General features: G+C 36.2%; 1 protein-coding gene across 1 annotated transcript; it reads right to left on the bottom strand.

Annotated features, from left to right (window-relative positions):
• Window positions 1–409: 409 nt before the first annotated feature.
• On the bottom strand, window positions 410–21,772 carry shisal1b (shisa like 1b). The gene is made up of 4 exons (XM_079858509.1): window positions 21,650–21,772; window positions 15,955–16,168; window positions 12,480–12,788; window positions 410–3,424 (listed from the first exon to the last, which is right to left on the bottom strand). Coding segments are annotated over exons 1-4 (591 nt in total). The 5' UTR covers window positions 21,717–21,772; the 3' UTR covers window positions 410–3,423.
• Window positions 21,773–22,796: the final 1,024 nt, after the last annotated feature.

Here is a 22,796-nt window from a genome sequence, read left to right as displayed (position 1 = left end):
GAAAGCAGAGTGCAATAGAGACGTGTAGGTGGGTTGGACAGACAGATGGACAGAATGTCAGGAAATTCTCACATTAAAAACTTCAAAAGCATCCTACTTAATGACCCCGAGCAACCAAACAAACCCCATCTTGAACTCCACAGTGCTCTGATTATATGGGTAGATGGACCTGGGAGACACAAAAGATCCGTCCCTGTCCAGTTCGCCCTCTGTGTCCACTCCAAGCCGGCTAATGATCTGCTGTGGTGGGGTGATTTCTGGGGTTAACGGGGGAATACAGATGCCTGAAATGTTCGACTGAAACCCCCTGCTGATGTCTCATCATCTCAGGCCTAAGGCAAAAAAAGAGTCTGAGTCACTGCTGGAGATAAACTGTGGTAATAACAACACATAAACAAAAGTTCCAACTCTAAAAGTTTATTTTTGTTCCTGTGTCCTACAAATTTGACGAAGTATAACATAATGCTACGTTGTACACAGTACCCACTTGTGAAACAATGATGAGAGTCATGTTTGTGTGTTTACCAAAGCACCCGTTGCAAGGTAAACGGTGTACGAACAGGTGAAGATTGACAGTAAGGCAACGGTTTTCATGTTAATGTAGAGACTGGAGCATGACATTAGACTTTTTAGGTAATTTGTTGTAAGAGAAGCGTTTTTTTCCCAGCGGTGACTTGACAGTTGCAATCACGTACAGCAAATCCTGGCTTTCGATTCAAGCTCCCATAGTGGCAAGAATCCAATTATGATAATGATGACTTTCCTTGTTTCCTAGAACATCATGTTGATTGAAGGTTGAGAAATGACTCCTGGAAGGCGGTAACAGGTTGCGGTAACCCACCCGGTGCTCGTCGATCCCTGATTCGAGTTCAGTCAAATTATTCAGAGTGACTAGCAATCAGCAAATGTCACCATTAGTAGGCTACACATTTTGATGTGGCACTCTTTAAATATCACATTCTAGCCATTTATTAGCATGGGTGAATTTCACAAATCATGCCAAATAAGAAATTATATTTTGCTTAAAGAAAACAAAGCTTATTTTTAACACCATTTAGAGTTCTTATATTGTTTTCCTTAGTTCCTTAATGTTTATGAAAATGACACAAATTCCCCATAATTCTTGTTACTGTAATGCAAAAGATTTTATCATTTAAAAAAATATTTCAATTAAAAATATCATGGTAGCATTTTTGTACTACCTTTCATGTATATTTCAAATTAGTATTGTACTCTAATAATGTAAATTAGAATCATTTATTGGTAATAATTATACTTAAAAAAACAAAGCAAAATGTAATGTAAAGAAATGTAAAGAAAGTAACATGCTTCAGATTATTCATGTAAAATATGATTTATTTTTTCCTTTTGATTTTAGAGGTGAAATGTAAGGAGGCTTGTTTCTGCCACGGAATAAAACATTTTAAAAGATAATTGCGACTTTTTATCTCACAATTGCGAGTTGACATCTCGCAATTCTGACTTGATTTCTCAGATTTGCGAGATATAAAGTCTGTGACATTTTTGCGAGATATAAAGACTGACTTTTTCACTCAGAATTGCGAGTTTATGTCTCACAATTCTGACTTTATATCTCCCAACTGCATGTTATAAAGTCAGAAATTGCGACAGTTTCTGACAGAAACTGACAGTTCTTTATAACACACAATTGCGAGTTTATATCATGCAATTCAGGGATAAAAAGTGAGAAAAAAGTCCGAATTCTGAGATAAAAAGTCGCAATTACCTTTTTTATTTTTTTTTTATTTTGTGGTGGAAACAAGCTTCCATAGAAATATGACCAGGACATCTTAGCATTGTGTGAAAAGAAATAATCTTAAAAATAATTATCTGTTTTGGAAAATATGTCAAACTGAGCTGAACATTTTTTGTAAACAAGCACACCAGGGTGCTATCTTTGTAAGTGACTAGGCTAGTGATTTTGTGCAGGCTTAGAAATGACCCAAACATCTTCGGCAGTTTCCATATGCTCTAGAATAGATGTGATGAATCACCGTCTGTCCTCCTGCCAACAAACACCATAATTAAACTCACACCTGATGAAACCAGAGATCTCGTCCTCTGAGAAACCAGAGAACTTTAACCTTGAGCTTGTTTTTGAACCACCAATTAACTCAATCCAAAGATGGTGAAGTACAGCTGTTCTGCTCTACTTGTGTAATTGGGCTGTTGTCTGACAAAAACTGTACCATGGACTCCAAACGTATTCAAAACTTATTGCTCAAAACACGCGGTCAGATGTGCTGAAATCCCTGTTTGGTGCAGAAGAGCTTGTTTCGTAGACCTCATCTTGATGATACCAGGTCACTCTTGAAATTTCAAAGACAATTTAGCCAATTTTTGTTGGTCTTGGAACATTTCTATTAAACAATCATTGACCAAACCCTAATGATTGGTTGATGAGAATGCCATGAGCTGAAATCCTGAAATCTGATTGGCTGACAGTAATACTCTTCTAGAGCAAGCTTGACAAATACATTTCAACAGGCATGAGAAGCGGATAACTGCTTCCTTGCAAAACCAAGGCAAACAAAGTCCATCATTTCTACTGACCTTTGTGAAAATGAATTGCCTGTCTGCTTTGTCATGTTCAAGGAGTGTGTAATCATGTTTTCATTTCACCGGTCCACTCAAAAACTAAAGTGAAACGGACTCATCCGATCAATATCAATAGAGTAAATACCACTGAACAAAAGTCTTCAGACATCTCAGAACAAACATACATATAATGAACTCTTTAAGGCATACAACAAAATGTGGGGAATAAAAAAAGCGCAGTTTAACACGATTTGCTACCTCACTGATTCTTACAAATGAGAAAATGTCAATTCACAACAGTAGTCAAAAAACGAACATTCACCATACTATTTCATTTCACATCTTCACCGCAGAACCACCCACGACATGTGAGTTTTGATATTTACTGCAAAAAGGTCATTTAACTTCTAGAGTCATGAGAGTGCTTGAATCTTTTAAATTAGGTTTGACGACTTCATTCATCACTCATCGCTTTCCCCGACTATGAATAAATAAACAGACACCGCACAGTTACAGAGAGTTTAATCCAGAAGAGCTCACGAAACGGCTACATAGGTCCTCCAAAAGATGTCCTGGCTGAGTTCTGTGTCCATCGAAGTCCAGTTCGGTCTGAAGTCTGGTTCTGTACTTCCACAAATCTCAGAGTCTCTCGTTCCCACACTTGTCCACGATTCTGAATTGAGGTTCTGGGTTTGTCGAGGGGTTGAAAGTTGTGCTCTGTGAGATTTGGACCACATGGAGAGGCTTGGCGCAGACAGGCACCTGTGACATGAAGGTCCATGTGGCAGGGGCATGTACTACGTTTCCCATAATGCACTTCTTCACTGGGGGACTCCAACAGTTTGTCCTTACATTTGGTTGGTCTCTGTTGAAAAAGGAGCATAAAGAGTGATTAGAAGTAAATTGCAGGCAAAATAAATACCAGAAACATTAAACAGTCTAACAGTCTTTTGTTTATATATATATATATATATATATATATATATATATATATATATATATATATATATACGGATAGAGAGAAATTAGCAAACAATACTCCAGTCTTCACATGATCCTTTAGAAATCATTCTCATATTCTGAGTTATTATGTTGAGTTATTTTCAATTATTATTGATGCTAATAATTAATAACGGTCCTTATTATTTTCTGGAATCGTTGATAAATAGAAGTTTTTTTACAAAACGTCCAAAAGCTTTTTTGTCACTTTTGATCAATTTAATGCATCCTTGCTGAATAAAAGTTTAAAAAAATATATTTTTTCAGTAGCAAACACTGTTTTCAACATTGAAAATAATAACAATTGTCCCTGATCAGAGCGGGAACCCTATTTTATTTTTTATTTTACCTTTATTTTTACAGGCAAGTCATTAAGAACTAGTTCTTATTTACAATGGCGGCTTGACAAGTGAAATAACCACTTAGGGAAAGGGAAGAAGGGCTAAAATAAATACAGTACATTAGAAATACATGCATAAAATACAATTTAAAACACAACACAGTAGACAACAGACACTTATCACCAGCTAAGTGTACAAGTATGAGGAATTGAACTGAAAAAATACACCAAAATAAATTAGATTTGAAAATGTATTCACATAGAAAATGTTAAATTGTAATAATATTTCACAATATTGCTGTATTTTTGATCAAAGAAATGCAGTCATGCAGTAAAAAACAAAAAACATTTTAATTATTCAAAACTTTTGACCAGTGTATATGTATTATTTTTAAGACTTGTAGACTTTTTGTTCTCTGCTTAATCTGTGTCTGATAATATTGTGAAACTGCATCTTCGGCTCAAGCCCTGTTGTCTACTGTATCACCCACCTGACAGATAACTAGCTACCATATGGACTGTGTTTCGGGATTAATTGGGCAAAATCTAGACAAGCCACCTGACTGGAGGCGGACTTGATTTTATTATAAATCATCTTATTGCAAAAGCACAAAGACACACACAAGCTTAGTCTTACACAGCCAGACTTTTGACTATCAGACCTAGAGCTGACCATTTGAAGAGAAAGTGTCCATCTGATTGACATGTAAAGTGTTTTTAATTGCTTTATATGTCATTTAGAGGCAAGTTAATCTGAAATTGCACAACACGTAAAGGACACTCAAAGATACTTGCAAAGCATCTGTTAAATGCAAAATTAAATGTGAATGCAATGCATTTTTGAGTGCAATATGTCCAGAAGCTTCGTCTTTTTATGTAACTAGCAAAACATACTGAGATCACCTCCTCGGTGTGTGTGTATCTGAAGAGGTGGACAGCAGAAATGTCACACTATGTGGCCTGTGTTTGGTTCGGCTCTTGGAGCACATGGACATGACAAGTGCAGGTTTCACTGCGCTCTTAAAGAAATCTGCCCACAGAACAAGAGAGAGAGACAGTGAGTTGGCAGACCTTCTCTAATAATACACCATGTGCTGCCTTCCAGTTCTCTCTCTGAATCCAGGCCATGTCTCTGGTGTGAAACAGACATATGCACCCCTGACCAGACCGGGGCAGAGAGCATGCTGGGAGGTCAGTCCCAGAGCAGCAGGAGACTGAGAGGTTAGCCAGTGCGAACATTAGCCCAACATTAACCCAGAACTTCCATCTCTAAACAGCACAACATAACCACCGCTTCAAAACAGGTTTGGGAATTGTAATGAAATGGGATTCAGTAAAAGAGCCGAAGAATCATTAGTGCCAGACTGCACTGGTAGCGCTGTATGTTTGTGATTCACTCAAAAGAACCGGGTCATAAGAGTCATGGAGTTGGACTTCACTGGTTGCGCTGTATGTTTGTGATTCACTCAAAAGAACCGGGTCATAAGAGTCATGGAGTTGGACTTCACTGGTTGCGCTGTATGTTTGTGATTCACTCAAAAGAACCGGGTCATAAGAGTCATTCTCTCAGGAATCTGAATTCATAAATCACTGAATGTTTGTTTATAAAAATTAGACAAAAAAAAAAAGAAGACATTTTCTCTTGAGGAACATCTGAGAAGCAAAGACAAAAGACCCCTGTAACCCCACATGTGCCGTATAGAGTTTCAGAAGAGATTTCAGCAATGTCCTAAAGCCAGTAATGAACAACCCAGCAATAAATGTTTTCTCTAGTGTTTGACAACGTCCAAAAACCATCAATCTGACATGCTGAGCAACCAGGATCTAATCGCTTAAAGCATCAATGTGTCTTAAGGGGCCACTGAAAAATGGCTCTTAATAAAATGTGTCCTGTTTATAGCCTTTTAAAGCTGATTCCCATGCACGACACGTCAGTCAAACCAGATGTTGCCAAGCGAAAACACAAGATCGTCCCCCAGGCTTCTGCCCCTCTCTAGATCACACAATACAAGAATCCGATGCCATTTAAAGACCCCGGCAATGTTTTCTCAGGCCAGCAGGAGGGAAACTGCACGTAGCCCTCAAATACACACAGCAAACGGGCAGAGAATGAGCTGACCCATATAAACGGCTTTATGAATAGACCGCGGGCAGTAATTGAATTCACTTAGTTCTATTTTGGTCAGGGACCTCCATTTGTGGTTGTCTTTTTCTTTCTTTTTCTCTCTCTAACAGATGTTCTCTGGACCCAATTCAGTAATTTCCCACAATGCTCTTGGGGAAGGGGCATTAAAGAACTCGACCATCCAACTCTGAGCCCTCATATGACATGCTGTTCATGTCTCCTGTTAGTACAATAACCTGCTGTGATTTTTCAGTGCCGCTATATGCACTTTAGAAAATATCCAGAATACACTGCAGTGAAAACCAAGGTAACACTTTATTTTACAGTGTCATTGTTGCATAACTATTAATTATGCATAATTACATGCAACTAACCCTAAACCAAACCAAACCAAACCCTAATCCCTTTAGTAAGTACATATACCCCTGGTTTCACAGACAGGGCTTAAGACTAGTCCTAGACTAAAATGTAAGTCTGAGCTGTTTCCACTGAAATAAACTTGCACTGACTGATCTTAAACATATATCAGTGCCTTTTTAGTTTTAAGATGCACATCGGTAATGTTTTTTTCTAAGCATGTTTATAAAAATTACTTAAATGTCCTAATTGATCTATGGTCTAATCCTGGCTTAGTCTAAGCCCTGTCTGTGAAACCGGGCCGTAGTTACTTAATACTTAATATTACTTAAATGTACAATTACAGTGTAACAAAGACTCCTTAAAATAAAGTGTAACCAAAACGAATAACTGAATCGGATTTGTACCTATCATTTAATAAAAATAAAAGGTTACACTTTATTTTATGGTGTCCGCGTTACAGTGTAATTATACTTTTAAGTACTGACTAATATTAATTAACCACATGTACTTACAATAGGATTAGGATTAGGTTTGTTTTAGGGATAGTTGCATGTAATTATGCACAATTTATAGTAATAATTACTATAGATTACAAAATAATAGTAATAATAATATTTTTAAAGGTGCATTGCGCAAGTCTCTGAGTTTTTGCAGAACTATGCCCCCTCTGGCGGCAAGCGAAACTGCAACCAGAGGTGTGCACGCTCACGGACAAAAGTTTTCTTTTTTTTATCTTACGTGGAGTTTGCGTTGGTGTTTGAAATGAACTATAAGCAGGTCTCTTACAATCCATCTTCTACGGAGAATGCCGGCGAATACACAAACCTGCCAGGCATAGCTATGTGAGCGTGCCGTGAACGCGCATGACGTCACGCCCAGTCTAAAATTCCGGCCCGAATCCCTCTTATTTATTTTACTGTACAGGATTATAGAGACAATCTCAGTGATCAGAGAAGGGCTCATTCAGCCTATCAGGCAATTGTTTGAGCATGTATGGGTTAGAAAACGGGTATTTTTAACATGAAAAGTTGCTTAATGCACCTTTAATGTTATATATGTGTGTGTGTGTGTGTGTCTGTGTATGTATGTATATATAATTAATATATGTGAAAAATATAATAGATATATTAATAAATAACAATAAATGTATTTCATATTATAATATATATATATATATATATATATACACAATGAAATACATTTAAATACTGTTAAATAAAAAATATTATTATTATACATAAAGTATAATTATACACAATAATGATATTTTTTTAAATGAATTTTTTTTTTTAGCATCATTACTTTCAATCTGTGATTTTGCACAAACCAATCAAATCTCAGCCAATCTCATTAAAAAAAACATATTTGATGAGAGTACAGATATATGGACTGAGTTTTTGACCAATGAGATTTCACTGTGGGCGGGGCCAGCCAGCACAACCGCAGACACAGAATCCAAGTGACTTGTTGTGTGTCAGATGTCATGACAGGTTAAACTCAGAGATCTTTGCTGTAAATCTCACACATGAAATCTCAGTGTCATATTGTGTCTCCCTCGTCTGACTTGCGGCAGAGTTTCAAAGTCTCCGCTTGGAGGCTGAAGCTTTCAGAGACTCCTGTGATTGTTAATGAGAGGGTTCGGCACAAACGACAGGCTTAATTAGATGGGTATTCACTCACACGGCTACAGTGTCTTGCTGACACACTTGTGAACTGTAAGAGAATAGTGTATGCATGCGTTCCTCTCGTCCTCAGACAGCAGCACACCCACGGACTAGGCTGAGTTAGCGAGATTCATGCGATCGAATACTTGAAAGACTTTCAAGAGTTGTGTTTGAGACACTAAAAGACTTGCCAAACTTAAAGGAATAGCTGAGGGAAACCGTTAAAATGTCAAACAACAGCAAATGCTATTACTGAAGTGATAATTCATGATGAATATGCAAATAAGAACGTTAATGCTGTGACCCAAAACTCTTTTTTTTTGTCACAAACAATAAATTAAAAACAACTGTGTAAGTTTCATGCTTATAAGATCTAGACAAAACCCTCTGACTTGAAGATTCCTCAATGACAGAAGCTCTTTATTTTTTATTTTCAAGAGTTATTAGTGAAGTTTTGTTTACTTTTTAACATCTTTGACCTGGATATGTCAGAATCAAGGACAGCATTCTAGCAACAGAAAAATGATTCTTGATTGTGACCTAGTTCTGCTAGCAAACGGATCTGGTGTTTGTGATGAAAAAGGTATTTTTAAAGCGTTGGATCTGTAGCTCGGGATGATGATGATGCATCTGGTTCATGGCCAAATATGAGTAACCACGCGCGCCTCCCCTGAGAGGATACACACCCGTGAGAGTGAGGAAAATCCACTAGTGTGTGTGTCTGTTGAATTTAGCATGGATTGCAAAGGTTGTGAGGGTTATGAAATAGTGCAGAATACTCCAGGTTGAGTACAAGTTAAGCTCAATCCACTATAATAATTTGGACTTGTCCCTCATTTTATTTAAAAAGCAAAAAGGAGGTTGAAATGAAGTGAATGAAGCCAATTTTTGGAGATTTAAAGGCAAGACATTACAGGCAAAATCATATACATTTTTATGCACCGGTAATTTTTGAGATTTTGGGCTATATTGCTTCCATAACATTTCTTCTGTCCGACTGGTGGAAAGAAAACACCCAAAAAAGCCTATACATTTAAGTGTTTATTTAATTGCACTTTGTGTATTTGCATCTGTAGGTTTCAAATGCAATACATATCTTTTAAAGGCATTTTCTCAAATTAGGTTTTTCTCAGAAAACTTGACTTCAAAGCACTTAAACACACCAATTGTTTAGTTTTATTCCTATCTATATTCTAAAGGTTTTAACAGAGTGTTTTCTTCATATAACATTCGCCGAATTTTATACCGCATTTTATTCCTAAAAACATGGTGACTTTTTTTTTTGTCTTTCTGTTGCCAGTATTTTCTCATTTGTGGAGTGATAAAAATCACAATCAAAAATACCTTGTGTAAAAACCTTTAATATGTCAACAAAATGAAACAAGAATTTTGAACCTGGCTTTATCCAATGTTCAGATGTCTGGAAATAGATGCAAATTAGTGCATAATTCATTTGCACACATAATATTTCAGAAAACTTTTGAATTGTCTTGATGTACAGTGATTAATACAACTGGGGAGTATGGTGATACAGTATCTATTAGTTAATTTTTTTAATGTCTTCGCCTGCGGTGTCTTTCCTTAAAAGCAGAAATGTAAGGGTTTTAAAGAAATGATAGGACCCATATTTTCTCTTAAATTGTGCATTATTTGACGTTTAAATCATTTTTACAGTCATTTTAGGGTGTTAGGCTTTATTTTAGGCGTTGTAACGAAGTTGTGTTTTAACGAAGTTGTGTTGTAATGAAGTTGTGGGGAGGTTTGGATTAGTAGGTAATTTTTTTTTTTTAACAGTAAAATCATGTTAACATGCTTATTGTTTATTTTATTTTAATATTTATGTAATGGCTCGATTCACTTCCATTGTAAGTGTCTCAGATTTTTGCCTTTTTATTTATTTATAAGAGGACCAATCTATTTTCATCTTTCTTTAGAATATAATGTTGATGTTTGAGCATGAAAAAGGTCTGCAAAGTTACAAAGCACAACGTCACTTCAGTGGGAGTTATTCTCTGTATCAGTGTCACTGTTTCTGAACTCCCTGAAACGCCTCCGTTGTAGTCTTGAGTTTACGAACACATTACAGTATTCCTCATTTAAATAATTCGCACCCAAGGCATACACAAACTTAAGGGCCGTTAGTAGTGTGTTGTCACCTGATTGTTAGTGTTTAGTGTTTAGAAGCTGATGTTTGCGGTTATGGTAAAGGGTTTGACATTTATCAAGCACGCTCAAAGCGGTAGACCAATCACAACTCACTGTTCTAGCCGACCAATCAGAGCACATAGTGCTTTGCAGAAGGAGGGGCTTCATAGAGACAGGAACTAAACATCGGTGTGTTTCCTGTACAATGACGTCACTCGATGCTTAACTACCATAGGACGATGCATCGTTGAAGAAATCAACTAGCTAGTCACGAAACCATATCGTCGCAAATTGGTCGTTTAACCACGTTAGTTAATGACGTCACGCAGGTGTTGGAGTAATAACTACTTTTAATGAATCTGTTTGAGATCGAATTAATGCTAGATGTTTTGCTATAAATTACGATCTTGCATTTCTAATTTTTCTCAGTTATTTTGCTTTATTTTCAGATTCAATCATAGGCTCGTTCTTACTAGAGCACGTTTGAACTTGCGGACTCTTCAAAAACAGTTCAAAAACAGACTAAAAGACGTAAATGACATTTGCATGTATTATAAATAAATGATACAGATTGTCCTGAATGTCAGCTTGCTTATTTGGCTCAAGATATGGATTTATTGCAGTGGTTCTCAACTCCAGTCCTCGGGACCCGCTGCTCTGCACATTTTGTATGTCTCCCTTATTTAACACACCTGAATGAGATCATCAGCTCGTTAAGAGAGACTCCATGAACTGAACTGAGTGTGTCAGATAAGAGAGACATACAAATGTGCAGAGCAACGGGTCCCGAGGACTGGAGTTGAGAACCACTGATTTATTGAGTCCACATGTCATGCAAACTAGAAACTATTCTTCTAACCACAGATCGAGAGCTGTCGTTCCAACTACACAGCTTTGTGATGCTGTTTACGAATGTTCGTTAGAACGATGGTTTCGGGAAACACCAGACTCGTTGAACTATGCTGATAACAACAGAACTTGCGACCATAGTTGGCCAATGATGCTTTTGGGAAACTCACCCCAGAGCGTTACTGACAGACTGGGAAGAGAGGAGCTGCAACAATGGAGAATATAGGGAAAATAATGAACATTCAAACATGAAAACATATTATAGTAGATACCAAAAACAAAATCACAACTTTATAAAAGGGCATAATACGGCCTCTTTAAAAACAAAACAAAAAAACAGACTGGACAAGTAGAAAATTAGAAATATTTTTTTTGCATTAAACGGACAGTATGGAATTTTTTCTCCACTAGGGGTCGCTAACATCTTTACAATAACAAAGGCGTAGTTTGATGACGCAACATTTGCTAAGAATTATGGATCTTGTTGTCAACGTCAAGCCGACCGATCTAATAATGTTTATGGATGAGTAAATACATCGATGCTTTTATCATGACTGTGATATGAAGCAGTTCGGGATTGCTAAGAGACAGCTATCAGCTCCACACGCGACGCGAGTCCCGCGGATATAAAAGGAATATGGACATTTCATTCTACCGAACTACACGTGCAGAATTACAACTCACAGGTCAGTTTATTAGACAAATTAAACTTGTGAGGTAACGCAGCGCTGTTTCACTTGGTCTAACATTACACTATCACACTAAACTGCATTTCAATGTGTTGAAATGTATGTGTTAGTTTGTCTGTATGAGACTAGCAGTAAGCTAGAATAACATAGATCATATTATAACATTTTATCATTGTTGAACTATATAACATTGATTAGTTTTATGTAAATGTGCTCACCTGTTTAATAAAGTACATGTAGGAGCGGTCGAAGTCTCGGACGTGGAGCTCTCGTTTATATACTGTCTATGGGAGCTCTCGGCATCTCGAAAACACCGCGCTGATATTGATTCTCGTTTTAGTTCTCCTTTTTTATCCAAAGTCTGCTTGCCATGGTCCATAATGTTTGAACGAAACAACAACAGCGTGGAAATAGACATTGCGAACTACACAGTTGTCTGCGTCTGTCGCCTTGGTTACTATCAGAGGGCTCTGGTTCATAGCTCTGGTTGCTATGGCAGTACGAGCGGAAACCAGGGACAACGCGGATATGACGCCATTGACTGCGACAAAATGTGCCGTGTCTTCGAATTAAATTAAAATTTCTCCTGGTTTGAAAGTTGTTGGAAACAGTCGGGATAATGTAGAAAAAAAAAAAAATAACATAGATATAGTGATTTTTGCTATTTTTAAAGCAAAAAATTACATATTGTGCCTTTAATCAACACTGAGCCACAGCAAGTGCTTCTGAACGCGGTTTGTTTCACTCACCAGGCCATTGTCGTATTGTGTGTGGTTTGTGTTGGACTCTGTGTGTCCCCCGTCAGGCTGTGTCCGGCCTGACCGCAGCCGTGTTGATGTGTCTCTGGAGGTTGTGATGGAGCTGCGGGTTGAGCGGCCTGTGCGTCCCCGTGCCACTGAGAGCGGGCCTGTTTCAGCCAGCGGCCCCCCAGCCCACACTTCTCCAGATACACCCGGCACACCTCATAGTTCATGGCCGAGTAATAGAGAAAATCCAGTGCCAGCAGCACCATGACGAAGAATCCATAGATCCACACGCCGATTAATGCGGAGTAATTGCTGCGACAGAGAAAAAAGTAGATGCACTTAATGTTTTATGTGGCCATAAACAAGCATTTTTTACGATATACAGTATCAAAAAGCCTTGAGGAATGGATGGAAACTCTTTAGCAGCACTAGTGGTCTTATTAAAGTTAAAGTACTTCAATAAATTCAAACTTCATTAACGTTATGTGAGGCATTGAGTGTTAATAAAGCGTTTTACAGTTCCTTCTGAAGTAAATCCCGTGCACAGACTGAAAGAAAACGGCAGAAAAAGCAAAACTTCCACTTTTTGATGAAGCACAGGCCTTGTGCTGTCAGACAAGGCCACGACTGACAGGGACAATACTGAGGTCTTCATAAACATATGGTGTTATTAGAGCCAAGAGCAAAGGGGAACAGATGTGTGTGTGTGATATCTCAGTGTGTGTGTGATATCAGAACTCTTTGATGCTGGTACCCAGAGTCCGACATCAGCACTCGCCAGAATTGGAGGAAAACGGGATTGGGCAAGAATTACTGGCTAGTTTGAATATTTTAAACGAATTGCGATATAATAATAAATATGATAGTTGAACTCTCACTTTAATATTTGATGTAAAACATATCAAAGAGATCCAAACAGTTTATTATCAGATGTTTAGTTAGGAAAATATATATATATATTTTTTTTTTTTTTCATTGTTGCAACTCCAGAAATAACTGGTGACATACTACTGCTAATATAGATTTATGAGGAAGAAAATCAAAGTGGGTCACAATATTTTTATTTTTATTAAGATGATTGGCTTGTCTATTATTTGATGCGAAATGTCCTGCACTATTTTCCTACAAATATTAAAAAACAACAAACAAACAAGTAACAGTATTAAATAATATTTATATAAAATGTTAAAATTATTAATATTATTATATTAAATATACATTTTTAATTAAGCTATTATGATTTATTGAGTTGTGATTATTATGAATGATAAATGTTTGATATTGTATTAATAATAATATTTTCTAAATGACAAATATTTGAATATTCAACCTTTTCTGTGATGATATTTATATAAAAATATTACTATTATTATATTAAATATTAATTTAATCAAGATATTATGATTCGAGTTGTGATTATTATGAATTATTTTTATATTTTATTATTAATAATAATAATAATAATAATAATTTTTTTTTCAATATGACAAATTCTATTTAAATTTTTGTACTTTTTCTCTGACAATATATATATAAAAATGATTAATATTATTAAATATTAATTTAAGATATTATGATTCGAGTTGGGATTATTAATTATTTTAGATTATTATTAATTTATATATTTTTTTATATTTTAATAATAATAATAATAATAATATTAATAATAATAGTCTTTTTTACATGAAACATTTTATTTAAATGTTTTTCTTTTTTCTGTGACAAACAGTGCAGCCTGCATTGTGTCACTATTGGTGTGAAATTATTGGCCTAATATTTTTTTTTTTATAATATGCAAAGTAAAGTTGCGGCAGTTCTAAAAGAAGCTTTACATTTCTATACCAACTTTAAACTATATTTTGATATCCCATTTATTTATGTGTGTGTGCGATTATGGCCCAGAATTAAAATACTTCGTCTTGCCATCATATGTGTGTGTGTGTGTGTGTGTGTCTGTGTGTGTGTGTGATTCTGGGCCATAATCACACACACATTTATCTCGGGCTATTGACAGTGGTGTGCTGTTATTTCATTCTAGCCTGGACTCATAAAAGCCAGATGCACAATAACTCAAATCTGCAGCAGACATGCCTATATGCCAAAGCCGTGTATGTCCAAGGCTGCTGGTTTGTGCTCTCTCTGTGGCTTCTGAGACTCAGTGAGGGTGATTTAACCTCAGGCCATCAGTAAATATCACTGGCTGAATCCTGCTGACCACAGATGAGAATGAAATGGCTTCCCACCAGGACAGGCATCCTCTCAGTAACTCGCAGCATTTCCACATCATTAGCTGTCATGAGACCGTCTCAGAGGGACGATGTGAGGCTGCTACGCTGATCTGGGAGCAGTTCATATTTTCAGTTAATATTTGATGAGAAGGGAAGCGTTTCATAGCGTTAGAAGGTAAACACAGCAGGTGTGACCTCTGGCCATAAAACTCATTGGGCTTTTATCATAGGCCTACTCTGTCAAGAAATCTTTCACCTTTGTAATCAAGGATGTAGTGGCAGGGAAATATATTAGCCAATATTACTGCAGAGTGTTGGAATACTTCATTCTGATTGGTCAATCATTACATACTAATGTCAACTATAATGATGTGCAAATGGTTTCCTACGTAACGGTGCTAATTTAATCTCTTTCATATCACTTCATAATTTCAACACAAATGTATATATCATGTGTCTTATTTATTAAGCATGTACATTTTATTGAGTGATTTATTCATTTATGCGGTATTTCTGAAAATACGAAATAAATAAATGAATAAATAAAAGGTAAATATAACATCTTTGTCACAGAGACACACACATAGATATTTTACATACACGTTTTTATTTTAAAACGTTTTTAAATTATTTTTTTATAAAAAAAATTAAATATTAAAGTATATGATTTATATTATTAATTCATTATATTACTCATGATTTATATTCATTTAAATAAAATGATTCAGATTTATTATCTTTAATTTAATAATTATATTATATAACAAAGGAATTATATATGTACATATATATAATTTGTAAACAATATATAGAGACCACAGATAAACCACACAACAACCTATGCGTGTAATATAAAAAGTAATAATTGCAATAAATACCTTACTCTTACAATAAATCTTACTCTTCATTTTATTTATTTATTTTTTTTTGGTTGTATATTTTTATATATTTATAAAAATATATTTTATAAAATATATTTATAAAATAAATATATTTTATTAATAAAAAAAAAAAAACTTTTTTTTATTATTAAAAAATAATAAAATATAATAAATAATAAAAGGTGTGAAATACACCTGGCATTGGTAACCAAAAACAGTGTGTATCTGTGATGATGCAACCAGGCTGTTAGTGTCAACATAAAGTCCAGGATCACTGCATTGAATCATAAGTTATTACCTGGTGCACACTTTCCCTAGTCTAATAACCTGGTTCAACAGCGTGTGTGAAGTTGAAGGCAGGAGACTCACTTGTGAGCGTATCCGTCCGGTGAGGTGGTCAGGTTGACCTGCATGACTGTCTGGAACTCGGTCTCGTTGCAGCAGTATTTGAAGGCTGTGTTGTTATGGTGACAACAGAACATGTACGTCTTGTTGTCCGAGAGACGAGGGCAGTGGAAGCCGAAGTGGTAGCGCTTCTTGTGGTCTAAGTAAGGCTCACACACACGAAAGTGAGCAGAGAGAGCTGCATGAAAAGACAATGATAAACAGGAAAGTTAGCATGTGGTGTTAGATTGTATTTAGGGCCCTATCATACATCCGGTGCAATGCAGCGCCAGGAGCGACACACGTGTTTTTAGCTAGTTTCAGCCTGACGCAGTTATCATTTTCATGTCCTGCGCCACGTTGTTTAAATAGCATTAAACTATTTGTGCGCCCATGGGCTGCTGGTCTGAAAACGAGGTGTGTTCAGTTGCTATTTTCAGGCAAATGAAATAGACTGCGCCTCTGACCAACTGAAACCTTTTTTTTTTAAAGAGTGAGTTAGTAATATGAGCCTATAGGCGGGTCCACAACATGTACACTCTGCTTATTACACAAACAGGGACTATTTGGGCTTATTGCAGCACACAAACTAGCCAAATATTTAAAAAAAGGATTACAATGCAAAAGATTATTATTGTGTACATAAAGATATGGTGAATCCGGTAGGGCTGGACCCGAATATTCGAATATTCGTTCGGTGGGTTGGTATTCGATTTGAAAATTTGACATTCGAATATTCGGGGGTTTTTTGTGTTTTTTTTTTTTTTGCACACCCGGGATCCCCGCGAAACGGTTCTCATTCTCGCTTGAATAAGGCCGGCGACACACTGGCTGCGTGGCGTGAGTGTCTCAGCTGCGTGGCGTGTCCGTTTTTATTTCGGCTCCCATGTTAACAGGTTGGAGTTTGCACACTGTGAGACACGCGTCTCAGGCGCGGCTCGAGCCACACGGAAAACGCGTGCATGCTAGAAATTGAACCGACGCCTAAGTGTTCCAGCAACGGGAGTGTTCTCTGGCTAGAGCGCAGAACAGCGGAGTGTGTATGGACCGAAGTGCATGCCTGAGCTTGTGTTTTGGGTTAAGCTACGTTGCTTTGACATTGTGGAAAATAGAATAATAGAAACAAAATGTATTAGCCTTTTTACCCGTTATTATCAAACTAAATTAATCTCGTTTTTAATTTAACTTAATTTTGTTTTTCTTTATTTAAATTTAGTTTTTTCTTTATTTAAATTTTGTTTTTCTTTATTTAAATTTAGTTTTTTCTTTATTTAAATTTTGTTTTTCTTTATTTAAATTTCGTTTTTCTTTATTTAAAATTAGTTTTTCTTTATTTAAATCTACCCTTTACTGTGTCAGTAATTTGTTAGTCAGAAAAATATTAGACTACCTTAAAAGTATTGCTTAATTTAACAGACCTGTGTGTGTGCGTTTTATATCACTAGTGCAGTGTCCGTTCTCGGAGAATATAAGCCCTGCTCGCGTGAGGTGCGCCGCTTCCCGCTCGCGCTGTTCTGTAGTTTACTAAAAGTTGATTAATTCTGAACGTGTCGCGTCTCTCGCGTGTCCATCTATATTGCACCAAATGCGACACTGCACTCCCTTGTGAAGTCGATTGGATGAACGGTTCTCGAAATAATCAAGATGCAAATGGACATACAGACACATAGAGATTCCTGCCTTTATTAGAGAGAAGAATATGTTCAGCCCCCTCTCTCCGAAGCTTCGAATATTCGATGATCATTACTACCGAAGCTTCGAAGCTCAAAAAATGGTATTCGGACCAGCCCTAGAATCCGGTTTGTCCCGTAGATGGCCTGCTAGCGCTTTAACCTCACACACTAGCAGATCCGTTTCCTCGCTAGAGAAGTGTTCAGTTTTTCCGCTAGCAAATTCCGCCATGTAAATAGCGAATCCGCCATGGCTCGAGCGCAACTGGCTTTTAAAGGGAAAGGGAGATGAGCCTCTGATTGGTTTATTGCATGTTACGCCCAAAACACACCCATTATTCATTCAGAGAGTCGGGACAACACTTTTAGTCCATGCGCCGGGCGCGCCGACCATTTTTCCCGCTGTTAAACTAGCAAAAGTGGATTTGGACACGCCCTAAGTGAACTTGCGCCGTGTGCTTTAGACCATGCGCTTAGATCTTTAAAATAGGGCCCATAATATAATATAGCCTAATATTCAAGTTTATTGGTATAGCGCTTTACCAACGCTATCTATGACCAATTCGTACGAATTCATACGACCTCATTTGTACGAATTCGTACGATTTGTCTAAACCCCAGTGACGGTTAGGTTTAGGGGCGGGGTCAGGGGTACGTCATTCATACAAATTCGTACGAATTGGGCAACTCGTAAAATATGTAATATTTTTGCTAAATCGAATTCGTACGAGTGAGGACGTATGAATTCGTACGAATTAGCCACCTCGTAAAAATTTATACGAATTGCCGTGAGATTCTGTTTACACAATACATATTGTTTCAAACAGCCTCTTTTCCCAAGCCATAACCGCATCCATATTCTCTTTCGCTTCCTCATCTTTTTTTTCAGCACAGATATAAACCACAATTGCCAAAGTGCGATTCATCTTGCTCTATTTGTTTAACACTACATGCTGATGACGTTTTTTTCTTCTATACTAACTTGCCTCATAGCCTACGATTCAACAGGTGTCATCATCGCACAGTCTACATACTGTACATGTCGTACTCAAGTTTATTATATTCATGTCGTACAGTGTGATTTGGATTGCCGAAAGCAGGCATTAGCTTGCATTTTACTTTTAAACCACTGATCTTCAGCCAAGTCTTTTAATTAATAAGATTAATAAGAATTACTGAATTTCATTTATAATTCACCCCTGATTTAACGATGCACACCACATTTAGTGGACCTCAGAAATGGAAATGGAATTGGATGGTTTCTGAAGCATAAAAACGTGCTAGGAATAATTTCTCGTTGATTCGGACACGCGCACAAAGGAAGTGCAACAAGGGTTGGTGGGTTTTTTCATATGACAGTCGTAGTTCTGCTTCATTATTCATCTCCGCATTCAGAACACAGAGTGACAGCGAGGTCTGAGCGACTAACCCATGTTGACACGATTCACCCTGAACCACTCAGACACAACAGCTCACAGACATCATGCTAAAGAGCACTTTTCTGAAGTCAGCACCACATGCACTTGTTTTGAATTTAAATCGATTCAGCCTAATTAGCTCGGATTCATTCGGTGGGGAAGGTTTCTATGACAAATCTGCACTTGTGTAGATAAACTAAAATGTTCTTCAGTTTCTGCTCAAGTTTCTATTCTTTCAGGCTTTACCAGATTTAATTAGACAAATGTGAGAGGAAAAATAACTAGAGCTAAAGCTTCAAAACTCATTTTAAACGGAGCTGCAAATTATGAGGGTTTTGACGTGGTTTAATTAAGTCTTGAAGGAAGACAAACACAAAAGCCTGGGAGTCTTGAACGTTTTATGTATCTTATAATGAACGTGTTTTAGTAATCAAAGTTTAGTTGCAAGTTAGTAAGAACTCATATTTTCCCCTGACGCCAAATCGATGCTCACAAACAGAAGCTGTGTTTGTCTGAGGTGTCAGTAGCAACAAAATGCCCTCACAGTATGAACAAAAGCAAAAAGTGCATTTTTTTTTTAAACTTTATTTTAAATTTCACTTCATGTTACAAGTATATCAAAAAAAGATCTTTAGTTTCAGAAAGCTTGTCCTTAAGTAAGTGGACACTTTTAGTGAATGTCTATAAGCGCTGAGGGCAATTGTATGCTTGTGCACTTCTAAAAGCCCCTAAAAATGCATTGAAAATTGATTTAGCAATAAACAGCAAATTTACAGTCTTCTCTTCAGGGAAAATAGACCAAAAAATTGCTTAAAAAGTAATAAAAATGTGTTTGTCTGCACACTATGTATGTGTGTGTGTGTGTGTATATATATATTATGTAATATATATACTATATATATATAAGCTGAATTTTCAGCATCATTACTCCAGTCTTCAGTGTCACATGATCCTTCAGAAATCATGAAAATATGCTGATTTGCTGCTCAAGAAACATTTATTATTATTATCAATGTTGAAAACTATATATTTTTTAACATTATAAATGTCTTTACTGTCACTTTTGATCAATTTAATGCATCCTTGTTAAATAAAAGTATTAATTTCTTTCCAAAAAATGAATAAATAAATAAATAAATAATGGTAAATAAATCAACTTTTAAATGGTAGTGTATAATGGTACACAAGCTTTCTATTTCAGATAAATGCTGTTCTTTTGAACTTTCTATTCATCAAATAATTGATGACTCCACTGAAGACTGGAGTAATGATGCTGAAAATTCAGTTTTCATCACAGGAATAAAATACATTTCTAAATATATTCAAACAGAAAACAATTATTTTAAATTGTAATAATATTTCACAATTTTCTATGTTTTTACTGTACTTTTGATTAAATAAATGCAGCCTGAGCAGAGGAGACTTCTTTCAAAAATATAAAATAATCTTACCGACCCCAAACTTTTGAACGGCAGTCTATATATATATATAATACCACGGCATGCATCTAAAGACTCGTGACACCATTGTCGTTTGCTTCATGATGATTTTCTCCATGCTGTCCAAGACTTTAAAGTCTCAGCAGGGAGAATGACTCACGCCCGTCTTTAATAATTAAAGAGGTTTTTCGATTTGATCCAGCTTTATGACCTCTAATCTCACACAATCCGTCCATCCGATCAATGTAAAAGCTGGACGCTTCAGTCTCCCAGCGGAGGGAAAACTCACCATCTAAAGCTCGGTGAGACACAGATGGACAATGGACGAGACAAATTGAACCGCTCAGAGATTCTGGGTAAAGAATGACCGCGGGTGAGAGCGGTAAATCTGTTCTTCATCTACGGGCACCTTTGTGTCCCACAGGTTGATCTTTATCACTTAAAAATAGGTTTTGACTTTGCTGTGGTCACTTTCAATCTGCCTTAAAACCTTTCCTTATCATTTATTTTTCCTTAAAGTTTTAATACGTTTTTAAAACAACAGTAATAATTATAATCAAATACTGTACAAACACGCATGCATTTACTGTGATTTAACTGAGAAATATTACGATTTTTACACAAATTAACTGTCAATTTGCACCTATAATGAAGTTTAAAAACTAAATTACATTTAAATGAATTTCAAATTAAATTATAAATTAAGAAATAAACTAAAATTAAAGCATAAAAATGTGTGTGTTTTTTGTGGTTTTGACTTTTGCTCATCTTGAACCATGTCTTTATCATTTATTTTTCCTACTTAATGTTTCACCTATTTTCTCCATAATAAAAATATTGATTTCTACATTTTAAAAACTATAAAAATTTACACAAACCTAAATTAAATTATGCTTTCTGTGATTTAATTGAAAAATATTCAGTTTTCACCTAATAAAGTAAAAAATTGCTCCTAATAAATTCAATTTAAAATAAATTAACGTTACAAAACAAATCAAAATAGTTGAAGAAACGCGTAACGTTAGGTTCAGTTTGAGATATTTATCAGAGTTTCTGATGTCTCTTTGTTCCTATCAGCAGAATTCAGACAGCAAATAACGTTATTTAATAAACAGCCGTTACATTACACCATCTGCACACTTCTTCGTCTTACCTGTAGTAGACAGAACGAGGAAGATGATGGTCAGGATGTTGAAGGAGTGATGATTGGCGACACTCATCTTCTTGTCCTCCCTCAGGGGAGGATGGAGACATGAAGCCTGACAGCTTCAGCTGCTTCCAGACGTCATCTTTATCTCCAGCTTCTGTTCATCACTGTGACGGTTTGCCAGCACACCTGTAGCGGAAGAGGGCAGATGTTATGATCACGCCAAGACATCTGTACGGTATGATCTGGCTCACTTTAGTTCCAACTCTGCTTCTACACGCCTAAAGGCTTAATTTAACTCAACCTAAACTTAAAAAAGCTGCCAGAATTCAAAGTCATAAAGATGGGGGGGGGGGGGGGGGCTCCGCTCATCACCATGATGGTAACTCCCCCAAAAAACACAACATAACAGAAACTCTTCTAAATTAGCATAGAAAAACATAAACACTTCTAAATCTCTCACTTAAGATTAATCTTGCACAAAAAGCTTAATTTTAGCATTTTCTTTCCCTTTTGAGTGCCATAGCAAAGCATGCTGGTAAAAAGAAATCCCAGCCCAGTTTCAGTTAAATTTAAGTTAGTCTAAATTAAAAGAAACAAGTTCATAAAACTCAAAACAGTGAAACAGTTCAGATTTCTTTAAATCTGTCACTCAAAAGAAAAAGAAACTTCTAAAAACTAATTTGTTTAATTTAAGTTTGCCCTACTCAAACTAATTGTTTACAGTGGAATATATACAAATAATTTACTATTTTCGTGACCCAAATATATGTAGGGTGGCCACAGTTCTTTCAGTAACTTTAATAGGACGTTCACTCAAACTTACTTGATTTAGAATGTTCAGAGAACATTCAAATGTAACAATTCCACAATGTTTGCAAAATTCTAAAATGGAATGTTCCCTTAGCGTTCGTACAACCAGAAGAGCATTCAGAGAACTTCATGGGAACATTTAGAATTTTTTGCTGCTACTTTCTTTTACTTTTTTCGTGGCGGATGGCAAACAAATTAATTTTTTAATTTCTACCTCTTTCTGAGATTAAGTGTGGAGTAAATAAATACATTGAATTAGATTTGTTGCTTTTTAAATATTTTGGCAACATCAGTAATAATTTATATAGAATTTCTTAGCAAAAAAGTGACAAACCATGTA

This window comes from Squalius cephalus, assembly GCF_949319135.1.
Source record: "Squalius cephalus genome assembly, chromosome: 23".
NCBI lineage: Eukaryota > Metazoa > Chordata > Actinopteri > Cypriniformes > Leuciscidae > Squalius > Squalius cephalus.
The sequence above is the reverse complement of the archived record's forward strand: the minus strand, read 5'-3'. Positions and strand labels throughout refer to the sequence as shown.